Source organism: Mustela nivalis (genome assembly GCF_964662115.1).
Source record: "Mustela nivalis genome assembly, chromosome: 3".
NCBI classification, from domain to species: Eukaryota; Metazoa; Chordata; class Mammalia; order Carnivora; family Mustelidae; genus Mustela; species Mustela nivalis.
Genome location: NC_139022.1, coordinates 7,374,226 through 7,397,322, shown reverse-complemented (window position 1 = coordinate 7,397,322; position 23,097 = coordinate 7,374,226). Strand labels below are relative to the sequence as shown.

Here is a 23,097-nt window from a genome sequence, read left to right as displayed (position 1 = left end):
GAGGAGCAGAGAGAGCCTAAAGTAGGGCTCGATCCCAGAGCCCTGGGCCTGAGCTGAAGGCAGATGGTAACAAACTGAGCTGCCCAGGTGCTCCTGGTTCTTGTTGTTTTGTTTGTTTGTTTGATTGTTTTTTGTTTGTTTGATTGTTTTTTGTTTGTTTGTTTGTTTTTTGTTTTTTTTTTTTTCCAATCTAGTGCCCTATGTCTTTGGTCAGAGCATCATGTACACCCAGAGTAATTACTAAAAGATATGCATTTAGTGTGATTGTATTGCTTGTTAATTCCCCGTTTCTGAAGTTTTTCTCTGTTTCTACCAGTATATGTTATTCTTGGGGTCTCTCTTCAATTACAGAATCACCTTTAATATTTCTTGCAGAAGTGGCATGGTGGCCATATATTCTTTTTTTCTGCCTGTCCTGGAAGATCTTTAACTCTCCTTCAATTCTGAATGATAGCTTTGCTGAATAAAGTAATTTTAGCTGCATGTTCTCCTCATTTAGCTCCCTGAATATATATTGCAAGCCCCTTCTACTCTGCCAGGTTTCTTTGGATAGGTCTTTTGTTTTCTGTTGTTCCACCCTCCATACTTAAGGAATCCCCTCTCCCTAGTTGTTCTCAGGATAGTTTCTTTGGCTATAAGATTTTCAAGCTTCATTATTATATGTTGGGGTGTTGATCTGTTTTTATTGATTTTTGGAGGGGTCCTCTATGCCTCTTGGATAAGAATGTTTCTTTCCCAAGATTAGGGAAATGCTCAACCATGATTTACTGAAATAAACCTTATAGCCCTTTCTCTCCATCCACTTGGGAATGCCAATAATTCTGACATAAGTTCATTTCAAAGCATCATTAAATTATTAAAGATTTTCCTCATGGGCTACTAGTTGTCTCTTTTTTCTTCAACTTCATTTCTATCAGCTTCCCTTTTAGATCACTTATTCCTTATTTAGCCTCATTGACCTTAGTGTTGGAACATCCAATTTAAACTGCATCTCATTCATAGCATTTTTATATTTGATCTCATTTCCTCCCTTAGTGATTCTGAGTTATCATATATTTTTTTCCAAGCCTAGCTATAAACTTTATAATTGATATCCTGAATACCATCTCTAACACCATACCTATATCCATATTGATTCACTCTGTGTCAGAGAATGTTGCCTCTGGTTCCTTCTTTGTTGTGAGTTCCTCCTTGCCCTTGGAAGGATGGGTGTAAATGTACCCAGACCAAAATATCAACCAAAACTCAAGCAAACTTCACTCTAGGAAAAATCCAAGGTGATCAGAAGTCACCACACAAAAGCACACAAAGCCCAAATGCAACAAAGATATATATATATATATATTATGGTTCTGGGAGGAAAGACTATAATCTTCCAGGATAGGAAAAAAAAAAAAAGGTGATCCACTTGTTCTTGATTGAGTTTTTTTTCTGTGTGTTAGACAGTACATCCCAAAATTGCAAAAATAGTAATGTTTATATTTATATAAAAATAAAATTGAATATATAGAAAAAATATCTTGAAGCATATATATTTTATATGTAGATGTGAAAGTATAAAATTTAAAAGGAGACTTAAAAACATAAGCTAGCAAGTAAGAACCTAGTTGAAATGGGGAAAATAAAAAAAAAAAGTAAAATTATTTTTACTGCAGGATAAAGGAGTAATGAGGAATCACCTGTATCTCAATGTGTTATTTTCCACTGGTGCTGGATAGTTACAGTCTCGTGGGATCCATAAGTTTGTCATTCACCTGTTCTTCCAGTCTGTCTTCGTGGGTGGAGTTGGGGTTTTGCTGCTCTACTTTTTTCTGGTATTTGTGCCTGGGAGGAGTTGCTGCACCCCTTGTAAAGAAGAGGGGCTTAATGTAAGTTGGGCCTTTATGTGGCTTTTGTTATCTGGTGGCTTTCTGTCCTTTTTCAGAGAGTTAGAGCAAAAATGGTAATGACTGGATTCCCAGACTGCAAGATTATTCTCTCCCCTTTTCAATAAACTCTACCAGTCAAACCAACCCCACTTCTGTGTGCACCATGATTCACAGAAACCTAAGGACCAGGCCCACAGAAATGCTCCTGGGGGATTAGCAGGGGTCCATGTATGTCTATGCACTTTGTTTCTTTGGGAATTTGAATGTTTGTGGGTTTGCACAAGAATTCTACTCTGCTGATGCCAGGTGATGGATGGATGCCAATCTTACTATTCTATCCAGGGCCACTATGACCCTGAGAGCTTTTTCACAGTCAGGGGCACAGTCATTATTCCCTACCAGAGAATGGTAAGTGACCTGCACATTCTAGACCTTTTCTGGGTGCTCAGGCAAAGAGCAGTCTCCCTATCAGTCTGGCATGGTTTATGGCAACAAAAGTCTCTCCTGGGACTGCTGAGTGTTAACTAGTTTCCCCACTTTGCTATTTGGGAACTCTATCAATTTAGGCACCCAGTTCTTTCCATGATTCCTGGGATCCTGAGACCACAGTGACCCACCTGGAATCCTGCCTTTTGCATCCCCTGAGCTGCTTTCAGAAAGGGATGTCTCACTGGGGTAGATTTCTAAGGTTTCCTACTTTGCTATGTGGTGTTATATGACTTTCCAGTACCCAGCTTATGGAGGCTCCCTACCCCCTATTTATCTTTGGATGTTTTCCTGCTGATTCATGATTCCATACCTTCAACCTTGAAAAATCTGTCATTTGTTTTGCTTGTAGATTTCTGCATATATTTCCTTACATCTCAGGCTGAGTGTGTGGATATTCAGAATAGTTATATAGGTATCAAACTAGATTCCAGAGACCAGATGACCCTACTCTTCTTCCTTCTTGCCTCCCTCCCCCTTGATATGATTCTTAATCACATTTTTGGATACAAGTACTCAACTTTGGATAACAAAATAAAAATGCATACATGTATGCATATATGCATACATACACAAGACCACACTATGTTAAAAAGTTTTTGCACAGGAAATGAAACATCCAATATATGAAAGAGGCAACCTACTGAATTAGAGAAGATGTTCTCAAATGATATATCCGATAACAGATCCATATACATCCACATATTTGAAAAACTTATACTCCTCAGTGCATAGGAAAAATATGAATCAGAATGAGGTGCAGAGAACCTAGGTAGACATTTTCCAAAGAAGATATACAGATGGCCCAAAGGCAAATGAAAATTCGCTAAGTTTTTCTCTCAAAGAAATGCAAATCAAAACCATGTCATACCATATTACACCTATCAGAATACTCATATCAAAAAGTGAAGGAATACCTAGTGTTGGGAGAATGTTGAGTAAAAGAAATCCTTATGCACTGTAGGTGGAAATGCAAATTGTGGCATGTTCTATGGAAAAGAGTATGAATATTTCTCAAAAAAATAGAACTACTATATGATTCAGTAGTCTATTTTTAATACTTAAAAAATGAAAACACTAATTTGAAAAGACACATACAATCCAAATTAATTGAAGCAATTTTTTTTTTTTTACTATTGACAGGATATAAAGAAAACCTAATCTGTGAATAGGTAAATAGATAAAAAATATGTTACACACACACACAATTAAATAATACTCAGACATAAGAAAGAATAAACTCTTGCCATTTGTTAAAACATTAATGGACTTAGATGGTCTTATGCTAAAAGATATAATTGAAGACAGAAAAACACAAACACCATAAAATCTCATTTATATGTGGAATCTCAAAACAAAATATATGAAGAAACAACCCAGAAACAAAGTCATAGTTACAGAGAATACACTGATATTTGACAGAAGTCAGGGAATGAGTATACAGATGAGAAATTAGGGGGATTAAGACGTACTATCTGCCAGTTTTTAAATAACACATGGGGATGTAATGTAATGTAGATAGTTAATAATTTTTTTCAGTGTTTATTTTTTTCATTTATTTATTTTCAGCATAACAGTATCATTATTTTTTCACCACGCCCAGTGCTCCATGCAAACTGTGCCCTCTATAATACCCACCACCTGGTACCCCGACCTCCCACACCCCCACCACTTCAAACCCCTCATATTGTTTTCCAGAGTCCATAGTTTCTCATGATTCACCTCCCCTTCCAATTTACCCTCTCCAATTTACCATCCTCCATGCTTTTTGTTATGCTCCACAAATAAGTGAAACCATACGATAATTGACACTTTCTGCTTGACTTACTTCACTCAGCACAATCTCTTCCAGTCCCGTCCATGTTGCTACAAAAGTTGGTTATTCATCCTTTTTGATGTAGTCATAATACTCCATAGTGTATATGGACCATACCTTCTTTATCCATTCTTCCATTGAAGGGCATCTTGGTTATTTCCACAGTGTGGCGACCATGGCCATTGCTGCTATAAACATTGGGGTACAGATGGCCCTTATTTTCATGACATCTTTATCTTTGGGGTAAATACCCAGGAGTGCAATGGCAGGTTCATAGGGAAGTTCTATTTTTAATTTCTTGAGAAATCTCCACACTGTTCTCCAAAAAGGCTGCACCAACTTGCATTCCCACCAACAGTGGAAGAGGGTTCCCCTTTCTCCACATCCTCTCCAACACATGTTGTTTCCTGTCTTGCAAATTTTTGCCATTCTAACTGGTGTAGGTGATATCTCAATGTAGTTTTAATTTGAATCTCCCTGATGGCTAGTAATGATGAACATTTTTTCATGTGTCTGATAGCCATTTGTATGTCTTGATTGGAGAACTCTCTGTTCCTATCTTCTGCCCATTTTTTGATATGCTTGTCTGTTTTGTGTGTGTTGAGTTTCAGGAGTTCTTTATAGATCCTGGATATGAACCTTTTGTCTGTACTGTCATTTGTAAATATCTTCTCCCATTCCATGGGTTGCCTTTTTATTTTCTTGATTGTTTCCTTGGCTGTGCTGAAACTTTTGATTTTGTTGAAATCCCAAAAGATCACCTTAGCTTTTGTTTCCTTTGCCTTTGGAGATATATCTTGAAAGAAGTTGCTGTGGCAGATATCAAAGAGATTAATGCCTATGTTCTCCTCTAGGATTCTGATGGATTCCTGACTCACATTGAGGTCTTTTATCCATTTTGAGTTTATCTTTGTGTACGGTGTAAGAGAATGGTCGAAATTCATTCTTCTACAGATAGCTGCCCTGTTTTCCTGGCACCATTTATTGAAGAGACTGTCTTTTTTCCACTGTATATTTTTTCCTGTTTTGTCGAAGACTATTTGCCCATATAGTTGAGGGTCCATATCTGGGCTCTCTACTCTGTTCCACTGGTCTATGTGTCTGTTTTTATGCCAGTACCATGCTGTCTTGGTGATCACAGCTTTGTAGTAAAGCTTGAAATCAGGTAACATGATGCCCCCAGTTTTATTTTTGTTTTTCAACATTTCCTTAGTGATTCGGGGTTTCTTCTGGTTCCATACAAATTTTAGGATTATTTGCTCCAGCTCTTTGAAGAGTACCGGTGGAATTTTGATCAGAATAGCATTAAAAGTATAGATTGCTATAGGCAGTATAGACATTTTAACAATGTTTATTTTTCAGATCCAAGAGCATAGAATGGTCCTCCATCTTTTTGTGTCTTCTTCAATTTCTTTCATGAGTGTTCTGTAGTTCCTTCAGTACAGATCCTTTACCTCTTTGGTTAGGTTTATTCCCAGGTATCTTATGGTTCTTGGTGCTATAGTAAATGGAATCGATTCTCTAATTTCCCTTTCTGTATTTTCATTGTTAGTGTATAAGAAAGCCACTGTTTTCTGTACATTGACTTTGTATCCTGCCAGGTTGCTGAATTGCTGTATGAGTTCTAGTAGTTTGGAGGTGGAGTCAATAATATTTTAACAATATTGCATTGTAATGGTAACCAGAGATGTTGGTGACCATTTTTAAATGTATAATTAGGGTGTACATCTAAAATTAAAACAAAATGATGTGTCAATTATTATTCAATAAAAAAGAAATGAATTGTTTCATGAATAATAAATACCAAGCCACACTGTAATGCACATGGTAAACAATCTGCCAATGAAAATGATCGTGTAACACTTAATCAGTGAGACTGTAAGAGAGAAAGAAATCTCACCCACTTTTCCAAACAATTGGTTCAATCCATTACATGCAAGTCTCAAAATATACAATAAAAACTTTGTCTTAACTAAAACAATTTGATATTACTTTATGCTACACATTTTAAATTCATATATTTATTAAGGGATTAACTGTGCTAATCATTTGCTTCTATCCAAAAGAAAAATAGAGCTTTCTTTACATGTATGAGAAGCAAGAAGTTAGAGCTTGGAGCTATATGGTTCTAGGTTTAACATACACAGGGAAGGGGAAATATGGCAGAGAAGTAGGGATGCTGCTTCAACCAGTCCCCTAAAGTGAACTAAATATCTACCTGAACACTCTGAACACCCATGAAATCAGCCTGAGATATAGGATTATACACTCCTCGATTTCTTCCAGGGCAGAGGACATCAGTGGAGGTGTAAAGTGGAGTGGGAAGGCTTTAACTGAGATAGGAGGATAAGCAGAAGAGGGAGGGAACCACCAGAAGTGATGCATTGGAAAGCAATACCCCAATAAATGCCCTGTGGTTGGAGACCAGGATTAACTTGGAGTCTGGTTTAAAATCACTAAAAAAGAGCAAAAGATCTTAAGGGGCAAACACCTGAGCCAGAAAGAGTGCAGCAGCACCTTCAGTTCCTGGTCCTGAGCCCCAGGCTGTGTGCTGCTTGGACCATCACTCAACTGGTCGTACTCCCGCTTACCCATGAGGGAGTCTGGTGGGCTAACTAGAACCACACACTTTTTTAAAAATTAATTTATTATTTCCAGTGTGACAGTTTTTATTATTTTTGCACCACACCCAGTGTTCCATGCAATCCGTGCCCTCTATAATACCCACCACCTGGTACCCCGACCTCCCAACCCCTGCCCCTTCAAAACCCTCAGATTGTTTTTCAGACTCCATACTATCTCATGGTTCACCTCCCCTTCCAATTTCCCCCAACTCTCTTCTCATCTCAATCACACTTTTGCACTCTGCAAGCACTGTGTGATCAGGGTCTGACTGCACCCCACCTACACCAAAGAAAACATTCTTGCCCTGGCGAGAGGGCACTCGGCAGCAGTCTCTAGGACCGCTGAGGGTCTGGATCCTCCCAGCCAGCACCTGAATAAACTTGGCACAATCTCAGGATTTATCAGCAGCCTGAGTTGCTTGACTGAACGCACCCTGCAGTGTGGGCCTGGTCCTCAGACAGCAGTCCCAGCAAAGGTAGCCACCAGAAATGGGATCCCTGGACAAATATTGCTCATGGTTTTACTTGCACTGGGGTGCAGAGACAAGCAGGTGTTTCAGGCAATGCCTGAGACAGTGGCTGGAGGCCCACATATGGTCTGTGGGAGGTTGTGGTGTTCAGTGGAGTTTGCAGAGTGGGAGTCTGAGTGTTCTGGACAACCCAGGGGGAGAAGAATGAGGCTTCTTTTTGAGGTGGAGGTTTGGGTAGAGTTGTATTACCATTAAACCTCCAAAATGCTGCAAAAAGCTGCCAACACCCCCCACACAAAAGCCTGAAAAACTGGTTTCCACAGAGTCCAGCTGTTTTATAGGGGGAATGGCGACTCAGCCTTAGGAAGACTTACTGAAAAAAAATGTATCAAGCCCCTTCTCCAGGAGGCAAGCCAAAAGAATGAGACAACAACCACCAAAGGGACCCCATAAAATTGTAAAACTCCAACATTAGGAGAAAACATATATTAAGCTCCTGGTATTGCCCTAAAACCTGTATATTTCATACATTCATTTTTTTACAAATTCATTTTTATGATTCTTGTTTTTTTAATTTCTTTAACCTACCTAATATTACAACTAAAGGTTTAATACGACACACTCCATAATAACCTTTTAAGTTGAACTTTTTCATAAACATACCTGTGTTCCTCTTTTTCTTTTCTTTTTTCTTATTTTCTTAATACAAATAGATATATGCTTCAAGGCAATCATTTTCCTCTATTCAATACTACCCCTACATATAAACCAGGTTTAGTATCCCTTTATCTCTGGAAAGTTTAATCCTTTAACAAAGATAGCAAGAGGAAGAACCAAAATAACTTTCCTCACCTACATAACGATTTATAACCACCTTTTCCTTCTGTCTGTGTTTCTGTGTATTTGTTTTTGTTCTAGTATTATATGAATCTTGGGTTTATTTCGGCTGTGCTCTTTGTGTTCCTTTTTGTTTTTTCCTCAACATTTACTTTTGTCAGTCTTTTTTTTTCTTTCCATTTTTGTTTATATTCCTTATAAATTTTATTTTTGGTGCTCACCTTGCCTGGGTTTTCTTTTTTTCTCTCTCTCATCCCCTTTCTTTCTCTCTTTTTTATTTTCCTTTCTTTTTGGTAGTGACTTCTGATTGCTCTGAAGTTTTCCAGGGAACAACTCACCTGGATCATGGTTGGCATATTCAGCTACAGATTCCCTCAACCACTTCTCATCAAAATGATTAGGATGAGGAACACCCAACAGAGTAAAATTTCAGAGGCTGTGCCTTCTCCATCAGAACTGTTGGATGTGGATGTGAACAGTATGTTGCAAAAAGAATTCAGGGTAACAATGATCTAGGCAATGACAATGTTGGAGAAAATCATTAGTGACAACATGGACTCTCTAAAGGCAGAAGTGAAAGCCACCAAGGCTGAAGTTAAAAATGCTATGAATGAGATCCAATCTAATCTAAATACTCCAATGGTATTAGTATTAATATTAGTTTTAGTATTAGTATTATAGTAGAGTAACCGAATCAGAAGATAGAAATAGTGATCTAGAGGACAAAATAAAAAATAAAAAAGATGAGGAGGAGGCATGGTTCAAACAGCTTAAAAGTCATGAAAACAGAATTAGGGAAATAAATGATGTGATTAAATATTTCAACATCAGAATTATTGGGATCCCTGAGGGGACAGAAAAAGACAGAAGACTATAAGATATAGTTGAACAAATTCTGGATGAAATTTTTCCCAGTCTGGGGAATAGCACAAGCATTCATGTCCTAAAGATAGAAAGAAAACCCCCCAAGAGCAAGGAATCTAGAAAAACCTAAAGACATTTGATTGTAAGACTCATGAACCACAATTTTAGACAAGAGGTTCTGAGGACAGCTAGGGGGAAGAGATTCCTTAAGTACAGAGGAAGATCCGTGAGAATAACCTCACATCTGTCCACTGAAATCTGGAAATCCAGAAAGGGCTAGCAAGACATATTCAGGGCACTAAATGAGAAGTACATGCAGCAGGAATACGTTATCCTGCAAGGCTCACATTCAAAATGGATGAGGAGATACAGATCTTTCAAGACTGGAAAAATTTAAGTGTATGTGTCTATCAAGCCAGCACTATAAGAAATATCAGTGTAGTTTGATTAAAGAAGAATGAATCCAAGAGTGAAACAAAACAGAAATTTACAGACAAACTATAGAAACAAGGATTTCACAGGCAACATGATGTCAATAAAAATGTATCTTTCAATAATCACTATCAATGTGAATAGCCTAAATTCTGCCATAAAACAGGAAAGTTTTGTATGTTGGATAAAATGACAGGGTCTGCCCATATGCTGTCTACAAAAGACCAATTTAGAACTTAACGATATATCCAGACTGAAAGTGAAGGGATGGAAAAGTAAATTCCATGACAACAGGCCTCAAAAGAAAGATGGGGCAATGATTCACATATCAGATAAATTAGATTTTAAACTGAAAACTCTAGTCAGAGCCACTACATCAATGAAAGGATATATCCACCAATAAGGTCTAACAATTGTAAATATCTATGTCCTCCAATATGAGAACAGCCAACTACATAAGCCAAATGTTAATCAAAATAGACAGTCATAATGATATAAATACATTAATAGTAAGGGATCTTAACCCACCACTCTTAGTAATAGATCACCCAAGAAGAAAATCAACAAAGAAAACAGAGCTTTGAATGACTCATTGGATCAGATGGACTTCATAGATATATACAGAACATTCCACCCTAAAACAACAGAATATTCATTCTTCTAGAGCACACATGGAACTTTATCCAGAAGAGACCCCATACTGGTTCACAAATGAGGGCTCAACCAATGCTGAAAGATTGAGATTACCCCCTGCATATTTTTAGACCACAGTGTTTTGGAACTGTAATTCAATGACAAGAAAAAGTTTGAAAGTGATTCAAATATTTGGAAGCTAAAGAACACCCTGCTTAAGAATGTTTGGATCAACCAGAAAATCAAAAAAGAACTTAAAGAATTCATGTAAACCAATGAGAATGAAGACTCATTGGTCCAAAACCCTTGAGATATGGCAAAGGTGGTCCTAAGGGGGGGAAAAATAGCCATTTATGCCTTACTTAAAAAAAATACAGAATACACGAACTCTCTTTAAAAATAGAGTTCTCTGGGGCACCTGGGTGGCTCAGTGGGTTAAGCCTCTGCCTTCGGCTCGGGTCGTGATCTTAGGGTCCTGGGATCGAGCCCCACATCGGGCTCTCTGCTCAGCAGGGAGCCTGCTTCCCCCCTCTCTCTCTGCCTGTCTCTTTGCCTACTTGTGATCTCTCTCTCTCTCTGTCAAATAAATAAATTTTAAAAATAGAGTTCTCCTTAAAGAAATAGAAAGTCAACAACAAATTAAGCCAACCCCATGCATAAGAAGGGAAATAATTAAGATTAGAGTTAAGATCAATGAGTTAGAACTAGAGATACAGTACAACACATCAACGAAACTGGAAGCTGGTTTCTTGAACGAATCAATAAGATTGATAAACCACTGGCCAAACTGATCCAAAAGAAAGGAGAGAGGACCTAAATTAATAAAATAATGAAGGAAAAGGGAGAGATCATGACTAATACCGAGGAAAAAGATATAATCATCAGAAGTTACTATTAACAGTTATATGCCAACAAGTTAAGCAATCTAGATGAAATGGATGTGTTCCTGGAAACCTATAAACTTTAAAAACTGAATCAGGAATAAATTGACAACCTGAATAGACCAATGTCTAGTAACAATATTGAAGCAGTGATCAAAACCTCCCAGAAAACAAAAGCCCAGGACCTCATGGATGCCCTGGAGAATTCAGAGAAGAAATAATACCTATTCTCCTGAAGCTGTTTCAAAAAATATAAGCAGAAGGAAAGCTTCCAGACTCTTTCTATGAAGCCAGCATTACCCTGATCCCCAAACCAGGCAAAGACCCCATCAAAAAGGAAAATTTCAGACCAATATCCCTGATAAATATGGAAGCCAAGATTCTCAACAAGGTCCTAGCTAATAGGACTCAACAGTACATTAAAAAGTTTATACACTATGACCAGGTGTGTTTTATCCCTGGGTTGCAAGGGTGGTTCAACATTTTAAAATCAATCAATGTGATAGAACAAATCAGTAAGAGAAGAGAGAAGAACCACATGGTCCCTTCAAATGTTACAGAAAAAAAAATTGACAAGATACAGTATCCAGGGCATGTGGGTGGCTCAGAGGGTTAAGCCACTGCCTTCGGCTCGGGTCATGATCTCAGGGTCCTGGGATCGAGTCCCGCATTGGGCTCTCTGCTCAGCAGTGAGCCTGCTTCCTCCTATCTCTCTCTGCCTGCCTCTCTGCCTACTTGGGATCTCTCTCTGTCAAATAAATAAATAAAATCTTTAAAAAAAGATACAGTATCAATTCCTGATTAAAATGCTTCAAAGTATAGGGATAGAGGAAATATTCCTCAACTTCATAAATTCTGTGAAAAACCCACAGCGAATATCATCCTCAATGATGAAAAGCTGACAGTCTTCCCTTTGAGATCAGGAACACGACAAGGATTTCCACTTTCACCATTGTTGTCCAACACAGGGCCAGACGTCCTAGCAACAGTAATCAGACAATAAAGAGAAATAAAAGGTATTGAAATTGGCAAAGAAGCAGTCCAACTCTCTCTCTTCACAGATGACATGACACTTTATATGGAAAACCCAAAAGAGTCTACTCCCAAACTACTAGAACACATACAGGAATTCAGTGATTTCAGGATACAACATCAATGTACAGAAATCAGTTCCTTTCTTATACACTAACAATGAAAATATGGAAAGGGAAATTAGAGAATTGATTCCATTTACTATAGCACCAGAACCATGAGATACCTGGGGATAAACCTAACCAAAGAGGGAAAGGATCTGTACTTGAGGAACTACAGAACACTCATGAAAGAGACTGAAGAAGACAAAAAAAAGATGGAAAAGCATTCCATGCTCATCAATTGGAAGAATTAACATTGATAAAATGTCTATACGGCCCAAAGCAATCTATATTTTCAATGCCATCCCGATAAAAATTCCACTTTCATTTTTCAAAGCGCTGAAACAAACAATCCTAAAATATGTATGAAACCAGAAGAGACCCTGAATTACTAAAGAAATGTTGAAAAAGAAACACAGAACTGGGAACATCATGTTGCATGATTTCAATCTTTACTGCAATGCTGTGTTTCCCAAGGCAGACATAGTGTTGGCACAAAAAACAGACACATAGAACAGTGGAACAGAGTAGAGAGCACAGGTATGGACCAACAAGTCTATGGTCAACTGATCTTTGACAAAGCAGGAGAAATATACAGAGGAAAATGTCTCTTCAATAAATGGTGCTGGGAAAATTGGACAGCTATGTGTAGAAAAATGAAACTTGACCATTCTCTTACACTATACACTAAGATAAACTTGAAATGGATAAAAGACCTCAACATGAGGAAGGAATCTATCAAAATCCTAGTGATGTACATAGACAGAAACCTCTCTGACATCGGCAACAGCAACTTCTTTCAAGATATGTCTCCAAAGGTAAAGAAAACAAAAGCAAAAATGAACATTTGGGACTTCATCAAGATAAAAAGCTTCTTCACAGCAAAGGAAACCGTCAACAATAAAAAGAGAAAGCCCAAAGAATGGGTGAATATATTCTCAAATGACAATACAGACAAAGAGTTAATATCCAGGAACTATAAAGAACTCCTCAAACTCAACACACACACACACACACAAAAACAGATAATCACATCATAAAATGTGCAGAAGACATGAACAGACACTTCTCCAAAGAAGATATACAAAAGGCTAACAGTTACATGAAAAAATGTGCATAATCATTAGCCATCAGGGAGATTCAAATCAAAACCACATTAAGATACCACCCTCACCAGTTAGAAGGGCCAGACTTAACAAGACAGGAAATGACAAGTGTTGGAGAGGATGTGAAGAAAGAGGAGCCTTTTAAACTGTTGGTTGGGATGCAAGTTGGTGCAGCCACTTTGGATAACAGTGTGGAGCTTCCTTATGAAATTAAAAATAGAGCTTCCCTATGACGCTGCAATTGCACTACTGGGTATTTAACCCTAAAGACACAGATTTAGTGAAAAGAAAGACCATCTGTAATGCAATGTTCAAAGCATCAGTGGCAACTGACACCAAACTGGAAAAAAAAAAACAAAACAAGATATCATTCAACAGATGAATGGATAAGGAAGATGTGGTCCATATACACTATGGAGTACTATGCCTCCATCAGAAAGGATAAATACCCAACTTTTGTATCGACATGGATGGGAATGAAGGAGATTCATGATGATGATGATGATGATGATGATGATGATGATGATGATGATTTACTGACTTGAAATAAGCAAAGTAGAGTGAGTCAATTATCATGTGCTTTTACTTACTTGTGGAGCATAAGGAATAACATGGAGGACATTAGTAGATGCAGAGAAGTCAGTTGGGAAATCATGTGAGACTGTGGACTCTGAGAAACTGAGGATTTTGGTGAGCCTGCTGGTAGGTATTAAGGAGGGCATGTGTTGCAGGGAGTACTGGGTGTGGTGCCTAAATAATGAATCTTGTAACAATTGATTTAAAAGTAAATTTAAATTTAAAAACATTAAAGAATTTTGGATTATTTGCTCCAGCTCTTTGAACAATACTGGTGGAATTTTGATCGGAATAGCATTAAAATTATAGATTGCTCTAGGCAGTATAGACATTTTAACAAAGTTTATTCTTCCAATCCAAGAACACGGAATGATCTTTCATCTTTTTGTGTCTTGTTCAATTTCCTTCATGAGTGTTCTGTAGTTTCTCAAGTACAGATCCTTTACCTCTTTGGTTAGGTTTATTCCCGGGTATCTTATGATTCTTGGTGCTATAGACAATGGAATCAATTCTCTAATTTCCCTTCCTGTATTTTCATTATTAGTGTATAAGAAAGCCACTGATTTCTGTACATTGACTTTGTATCCTGCCATGCTGCTGAATTGTTGTATGAGTTCTAGTAGTTTGGGGGTGGAGTCTTTTGGGTTTTCCATATAAAGAATCATGTCATCTGCAAAGAGAGAGAGTTTGACTTCTTTACTACCAATTTGGATACCTTTTATTTCTCTTTGTTGTCTGCTTGCTGTTGCTAGGACTTCTAATACTATGTTGAACAAGAGTGGTGGCATAAATACAGACACATAGACCAGTGGAACAGAGTAGAGAACCCAGATATGGACCGTCAACTCTATGGTCAAATAATCTTCGACAAAACAGGAAAAAATATACAGTTGGAAAAAGACAGTCTCTTCAATAAATGGTGCTGGGAAAAATGGGCAGCTATATGTAGAAGAATGAAACTCGACCATTCTCTTACACTGTACACAAAGATAAACACAAAATGGATAAAAGACCTCAATGTGAGACAGGAATCCATCAGAATACTAGAGGAGAACATAGGCAGTAATCTCTTCCGTATCTGCCACAGCAACTTCTTTCAAGATATATCTCCAAAGGCAAAGGAAAGAAAAGCGAAAATGAAATTTTGGGACTTCATCAAAATCAAAAGCTTCTCCACAGCAAAGGAACCAGTCAAGAAAACAAAGAGGCAGCCCACAGAATGGGCGAAGATATTTGCAAATGACATTACAAAAGGTTGATATCCAGGATCTATAAAGAACTCCTCAAATTCAATACACACAAAACAGACAAGCATATCAAAAAATGGGCAGAAGATATGGACGGACACTTCTCCAATGAAGACATACAAATGGCAATCAGAGACAGGAAAAAATGTTCATCATCACTAGCCATTAGGGAGATTCAAATTAAAACCACATTGAGATATCACCTTACACCAATTAGAATTGCTGAAATTAGCAAGACAGAAAACAGCATGTGTTGGAAGGGATGTGGAGAAAGGGGAACCCTCTTCCATTGTTGGTGGGAATGCAAGTTGGTACAGCCTCTTTTGAAAACATGGTGGAGATTCCTCAAGAAATTAAAAATAGAACTTCCCTATGACCCTGCAATTGCACTCCTGGGTATTTACTCCAAAGATACAGATGTAGTAAAATGAAGGGCCATCTCTACCCCAATGTTTATAGCCACAGTCACCAAACTGTGGAAAGAACCAAGATGCCCTTTAACGGATGAATGGATAAGGAATATGTGGTCCATATACACTATGGAGTATTATGCCTCCATCAGAAAGGATGAATACCCAACTTTTGTAGCAACATGGTTGGGAATGGAAGAGATTATGCAGAGTGAAATAAGTCAAGCAGAGAGAGTCAATTATCATATGGTTTCACTTATTTGTGGAGCATAACAAATAGCATGGAGGACATGGGGATATAGAGAGGTGAAGGGAGTTGGGGCAAATTGGAATGGGAGGTGAACCATGAGAGACTATAAACTCTGAAATACAATCTGAGGGTTTAGAAGTGGCAGGGAGTGGAAGGTCAGGGTACCAGGTGGTGGGTATTATAGAGGGCACGGATTGCATGGGGTACTGGGGTGGTGCAAAAATAATGAATACTGTTATGCTGAAAATAAATAAAAAATAAATTTAAAAAAATAAAATAATAAAAATGTTAAAAAATACACAAAGAGATAAGAATATTATCATTCTTTATGTTTATATTTTAAAGTGATAACCCTAGATCCTTATGAAAGAAGTATTTGAACATGAATACTTGAAGAAAAGAACTTTGAATGATTTAAACCAGGAAAAAATTATTTTTTGTAAGATTTGTATTTAATCTATGGTTGTTCATTATGTGTATTTCATTGTAAAACATTAGAAAATTTATGTTGTATACAGGGTCTTACACTTATTTTCTAAATTAGGAAAATATATAAATAGTCCATTTTTTAACAGAAAAACTGCATTTCTAAAAGTTTTTCATTATATTTCATAATTAGTTATATAAGATTTGATAACATGTTTTAAAGCTTGGAAATGTTTGTTTGTTGCTTTTAGAATTCTCAGTTCATTTTCATCAGTAAGTATTTTTTTAAAGATTTTGTATATTTATTTATTTGTCAGAGAGAGAGAGAGATTAAGAGAGAGAAAGAGCACACCAGCTGGCAGAGTGGCAGGCAGAGGTGGAGAGAGAAGCAAGCTCCCTGCAGAACTGGATCCCAGGACTCTGGGATAAGGACCTTAGCTGATGGCAGCAGCTTAACTGACTGAGCCACACACGTGTCCCCGTCATTAAGCATTTAAGGAGAATTTACTATTCACTCAATTTATTAATCACGGACCCAATAAATAATTATTGACTGATTCAATATTCCCATTTTTAAATGAAAATAATAATTTATATCACATAGAATGAATATAAAGCATAAAGAATGAGATTGATATAATTCCAACCATAGGCAAAGGGAAAACCCAATTAAGTTTTTATTAAGATTATATGACTATTGTACATTGACATCATGTCCTCTACTATCTGGCTACACTTAAAGTGTATTGTGTATCCTTATTTTAGATCTGTTCATTAAATGGCTTACTGTCATTTAGTTTACTGTCAATTAGCCTGGTTTACTTGGTAACTGATCAGATGGTCACAATGATGCCTGTCACAGTCTCAGTGATGATCCATTGTTTTTGAAATTATTTCCAGGACAATTCTATGTGATAGGACCCAGAGCACCAGTCATTGGCTTGGTTGGGGAAGAGGCTGTGTTGTCCTGCCAGCTCAGCCCATCAATGGATGCTCAGAACATGGAAGTGAAATGGTACCGTAATGATCCTTTTGGCCTGGTGCATCATTATAGTACTTCCCAGGTTGACATGGAGCAGCAGATGCCAGAATACCAAGGGAGAACAGAGTTCCTGAAGGAGAATATTACCAAAGGGCATGTTGCCTTAAGGATACGTCCCATCCAACTTTCAGATGGAGGGGAGTATGCATGTTTCTTTGAAAGCTCCACATATTACAATGATGCAACATTCCAAGTGTTGGTCACAGGTAAGTTTCTGCAAATTAAAACTCATACACAATTATTATTATTATTATTATTATTAGTGCTATTGTTATTTATTTTTGATCAGGAGTCTAAAGTATCCTTTAGATGGTTAAAGTTGGCTAAATCTATACATACACTATGATGGAATATCAAGAAATTTAAATAAGTAAAATCATTCTAATCAGTCCATCCCAGCATTCTTTGGCTCTAGTAAAAATATATTTTCATCTTTTCTATGCCAACATCTTTACTTTGAAGGAAAGAAAGAACAGGGGTTATAGTAGGTATGATCTCAGAAGATTCAGTCCCAGAAATGTATCTTAGTCTCTATTCAGAAACACAGAATGAACTAAACAGAGGCAGAAAGAATCTTACCAGCCTGCTATCAAGCTAGGTTTTTTGAACCTTGCTGCTGCCCATTCTGATAATAGTCCAATCAAATGTAGTGTTTCTGACTCCCAGTATGACATCCATATTTATTCAGATCCTTTCATAATTTGTCCCCTTAGATCTCACTCCTCTCAGATATTTTCCAAACAAACAAGACAAAATAAAACAAAACAATGTAACTGTACTGACAGAATGAAAGTTAAGCATTCCAATTCAATCATGCAATGAGCGATAATTAGCATTTTCTCTATAAACATTGTGAGACCTTATATTGAGCTCAGATGATAAGTTTCTCTATCCTCTCCTTTATAATGGACATTATGAGACACAAACCCAATCCATCAGATGGAGGCAATAATATTGCCTTCTTCCCAAAGACTGGGAAATTTTCTCCTCCTCCCTTACCTGTTTCTAAATATTCCTACCTCCTATTTAGTAAAAATTCTGATTATGAACTAAGTAGCCATAATCCATATTTACATACTAAAGGGTGGATGCTTATATAATTTTCATAAATTAAAAGAAGTTGTTGTGAAGAGATTTTCTTGCAAGTTTTAAACACTTTTTTGAGTCAGAGTTTTTTGTTACCAGACACTTTGATTCACACATCCCCTAATAGTTTTTCTGCAGAGTAAAGGAGCAAATAGTTGCCTCCTTCTGTGATTCCTTCCTGGGTTTAGAGTAAATCTGCATCTTTAGGTAAGTAGACAGGGATTCCTCAGTGGAAGTCTCTATTGCATGCAAATGAGTGTCACTCCCATGGAGGCATTTAGCCAGGCACTAGGAATGAATGAGATCAATTATGTTTACCTATTCACTGAGTTTTGCCTTTAGAGCAGGGATCAGTCACTCTACTGTGGTAACTTCTAAAGCAATCCAGGTGTTAGACATCCACTTCATGAATTCCTACAGACATTTCCTAAACCTTAGGTAAACCCATATTAGGAGGTCTGAATTTGAGAGCCAATTGTTACTGTTGCTTCTTGAATAAACAACATGCCACTTCTCAAGATCATATCAATTTTATCTCAGACTTGTTATTTGTACAGTTATCCTATCACTAAATAGAAAACAACTTTCCAGTAGTCTTCCATTTTACCCCAGTTTCTTTAGAAGAATGCATTTCCTATCTTGAAGTTATTACCACTCAACTCTGGCATTGTGTTTCAGAATGAGTTTGTCATTAGCTGCAAAAATTGTCAGTTGACACACATCCTAGAATTTACTTTACAATCTCCTATATCTTATAAATGAGGTTATCTGATACATCACTTTGTTGATTTTTCCAAATCATATGGAAGGGAAGTTGTATTTGCTACCCAAGCACAATTTTTTTTAAATAAAACTAAGATATGTATATATGTACTGTATAGAATCTAATATAACAATAAATTTTTTAAAAAAGTAAAGATAAAAATAAACAAAAAATTCAGACATAAAAATAAATAAATAAAACTAAGATAAATCCTATGCTGATCTTAATTTGTACTATGGATATATATTACAAAAAAATAGTGATAAATTCCACCCACCCATTTTACTAGGCCTAGAACATCCAAAGAAATTTTAACTAAACATAACAAAAAATATCTCCTAAAAGCTAAGAAAGAAAATTGAAAGTTCTGATATAAGAGGACATAACCTTATAATGATGATAAACACTATAGGTTTTCTCTCCTTGCCATGGTCATAAGACAATGAAAATCCAAGAGATTCAAAATGGGTAAAGAATGGTATTTAAGTCAGCCTGTGCTGTGTCAGAAGCCATCCTGGCCTCATGTATGCCAGTCAGAAACCCACATTAGTAAGAGAACCATGGTGACTTGATTTCCTCTCTTATTAGCTAACTTTTCTTTTTTTCCACTTCAGCCCCTCAGTCTTGACTTGATAACTCAAGTTACATCACGAATGCCTAAGGCAACATTTGGAATACATGTTTCAATCCTCTAAAAATATCCATTCCCTCACCCATATTTCCCACTGCTATTTTTAATTGAGGCTTAACCCACACAATGCATTTTACCAACAGACCACAAATTTAAAGAGGTAAAGAGAATGGTATAACTTGAAGTACAACATTACTTTTCTCTCTCCAAAAAATCAGATACTAATGAAACATTTATTGTGTTTCTACCAAAAAATAAAAAAAGAGTTATTGAATTTTGTCTTCAGAAAATCCCCACCCATAATTGCATTTCTCTTCAAGTCCTAGAAGGTAGCCTGAATATGTGAAATGTAATGTGATGGCCTTTCAAATGTAAAGATCCTGGAAAATGAAAAACATAATTTCTTTGTATTCTTAATTGATGAACTCTTTAAGGTGAATAATATTTATTACAACCCAGTAAGCAGTTTAATAGAGTAATTTTTATACCCATTACATGGGTTGAGACAATTTTTATCGTCATTTCACAAACAGGGAATGGAGGTATAGAGAGGTTGGTCCATTGGTGTTGCCAGCCAGTACAAATGTAACTTTTGAATCTAGAACTTATCCTTATAATCATGATTCTCCATTGATTCTCAAAGCTATTATATTCTGAAAATACTGTTTATCAGTACCAGCACTGGGAGACACCACTGTGCCAATGAAGTCATCCTTGGTGTAACATGTTATTTACTAACTCCTGGTGATTTGTCAGGGTCTGGCCTTCCATGCAGTATCAGATAACATTAGATCATTTTCTTTCACCAACTTAATAGAAGGACTGCCATAACAAATTACTGTAAATAAGATGGCCCAAAACAACAGAAGTGTACCTTCTCACAATTCTGGAGGACAGAGTCCACAATCAAGATATCATCAGCATTATGGTCTCAGGGAAGCATCTGAGAAGAATGATTCCTTGCCTCTTCCAGGTTCTTGTAGCCCCAGGCATGACTTGTCTTATGCTGAAATCTCTACATTCTCTGCTGCAAACTTCACAGGGCCATTTTCCTGTGTCTCTGTGTCCAAATTTCTTTCTTATATAGACCACATTCACTTTGGATTATAAGCCACCCCAATCCTGGATAAATTCCTCTTTACTAATTACTTGTACAAAATGGTATCCAAATAAGTGCCAGATATTGAAGGTTAGAACTAGAATATATCCTTTCAGAAGACACATTTCAACTCACAATAGGGCTAATTTGATCCCAGTAAATTTGATCTTTGTTGGTTTTGTTGTTATCACTGTATCAGTTACTCTACATAATACTGCGTGGAATGCTGCACTAATATCCACTGAACTACAGAAGACAGTAGCTTAAACCAGAGCTTCTTTATTCTGTGATAAAAGCACAAAGGAGCACAGAATTAGAAGAGTTGGCTAGACACTGTGCGATTTGCACATTTCTTATCTGGATGTTTTCGCCACATCCATACAATCCACTGTTGAAGATGACTCACACTCTGAATTCTCCAGCCCTTGAGAAGGGAGAAAAAATGTAGAAAAGGAGTATCTCTTTACTTTGAGGGAAAGCATATACATCATTTTCATTTGAAACACACCATTGATATCTCAAAGTCACTTCTAATTTTAAGTCTGGAGTGTTGGAACATGCATTCTTAACCAGGGCTGATATATACACAGTTAAAATTTATATTGTTTCCCAAAGGGTTCTATCCAAAATGGTGGCTACTAACCACGTGTTAAATTGAAATTTAAATGTTTTTGATATACATTTGATTGATGTAAATATAAAATTCAGTTCCTAACAATATTTCAGGTATGTAGTAGTTACCTGTATCTAGTTTATCTGGACCACATTGATGTCAGTAACATTCCCAACATTATAAGTTCTTATAAAAAAATAACATCTTTAGAATTAGACATTAATAGATATTTGAGAATGACTAGTAACTTGCCTCAGAAAACCACTAACTAATGTGTGCCTTTAGCTTTGTGGTTCCAAGTGATTTGATGGATGTTTTTCTTCCCAACTTTAAGAATCATCGAATAAAATTACTCAGTGATGTTTCAAAGTAGGGGAGGTAAAAAGTAAACAATTAATTCAGGCATGCTGGGCATTTGGGTACTTTATTAAATGTTGATACAGCTGGTTTCTTTTTTTCCAAAATTTTCTGTGACTAGTTTATTTTCTTAACTCCACTTTTATAAATAAGAAAATTGAGTTTCATAGAAGTTAGTTAAAATGTAAAATGGCAAGAAAACATTTGGAGATGTGTAATTTCTCTGTCTTTGACTATTCTAGTCTCGGGTAGGGCCCCTCATATCCACATTGAACCTGGAAATAAAAAGGACTTTAAAGTGACCTGCATGTCCACGGGGTGGTATCCAGAGCCTGAGGTTCAATGGAGGAACCATCAAGGACTGCATCTGGCACCAGGCTCTGAGACAAAGACAATGGAAGGAAGTGGATTGTTTCATGTGGAATCATCTCTCACAGTGGACAAAAGTTTAAGAGCAGATGTGTCCTGTGTTGTAAGGAACACAATACTCAATGTTGAGAAGGAAGCGCATGTTTCCTTGGCAGGTCAGTTATCATTAGCAATATCATTGCTAATTAAGATTTATTTTTTATCATTATGTTAGTCACCATACAGTACGTCATTAGTTTTTGATGTAGTGTTTCATGATTCATTGTTTGTGTATAACACCCAGTGTTCCATGCAGTCTGTTCCCTCCTTAATAGGGATCACCAGGCTCACCCATCCCCCCACTCCCCTCCATTCTAAACTCCTCAGTTTGTTTTCTGGAGTCCTTGGTTTTTCATGGTTCATCTCCCCCTCTTGTTCCCCCCTTCATTTTTCCCTTCCTCTCCTAATGTCCTTCATGCCATTCCTTATATGCTGCAAATAAGGGAAATCATATGATAATTGACTTTCTCTGCTTGACTTATTTCACTTAGCATAATCTCCTCTAGTCCCATCCATGTCAGTGCAAATGGTGGATACTCATCCTTTCTGATGGTTGAAGAATATTCCATTGTGTGTATGGACCATTCTTTATTCATTCATCTGCTGAAGGGCATCTTGGCTCCTTCCACAGTGTGGCCATTATGGACATTGCTGCTATGAACGTCAGGGTGCATATGGCCCTCCTTTTCACTATATCTGTATCATTGGGATAATTAAGATCTTGCTGACAAAGATCCATGACTGACACACCAAGAATATTCTAGTTTATCCATTTGTGATTCTTAATGTGGAAGACTTGTAAAAATTCACATTTGGTCTTGTTTTGTATTCCTTTTTATGTTAGAAATGTCATTGTTCTACTTTATAAAAATAAATATATGAGTTCACAAAGGCATTCAAAGTGAGAAAAAGAATTTTGAGGAATATTTCAAAGTTCCTCCTAAATGTCTGATCCCACTGTCTAGGGAAAGCTACTTTTCACTACTTGGTGTTTTCTCCCATCTGTCAAATTGAATTTGAATTCTGGCAGAGCCATTTA

General features: G+C 36.9%; 1 protein-coding gene across 1 annotated transcript in view; it reads left to right on the top strand.

Moving 5' to 3' along the window:
• LOC309861960 (butyrophilin subfamily 3 member A2-like) overlaps positions 1-23,097 on the top strand; it is a gene marked incomplete at its 3' end in the record, with an annotated part of 54,483 nt that overhangs the window by 28,587 nt on the left and 2,799 nt on the right. The window contains exons 2-3 of the mRNA XM_082725227.1: positions 16,960-17,307; positions 21,893-22,174. Coding sequence (XP_082581353.1) covers positions 16,960-17,307; positions 21,893-22,174 — 630 coding nt within the window. The remainder of the gene's footprint in view (positions 1-16,959; positions 17,308-21,892; positions 22,175-23,097) is intronic.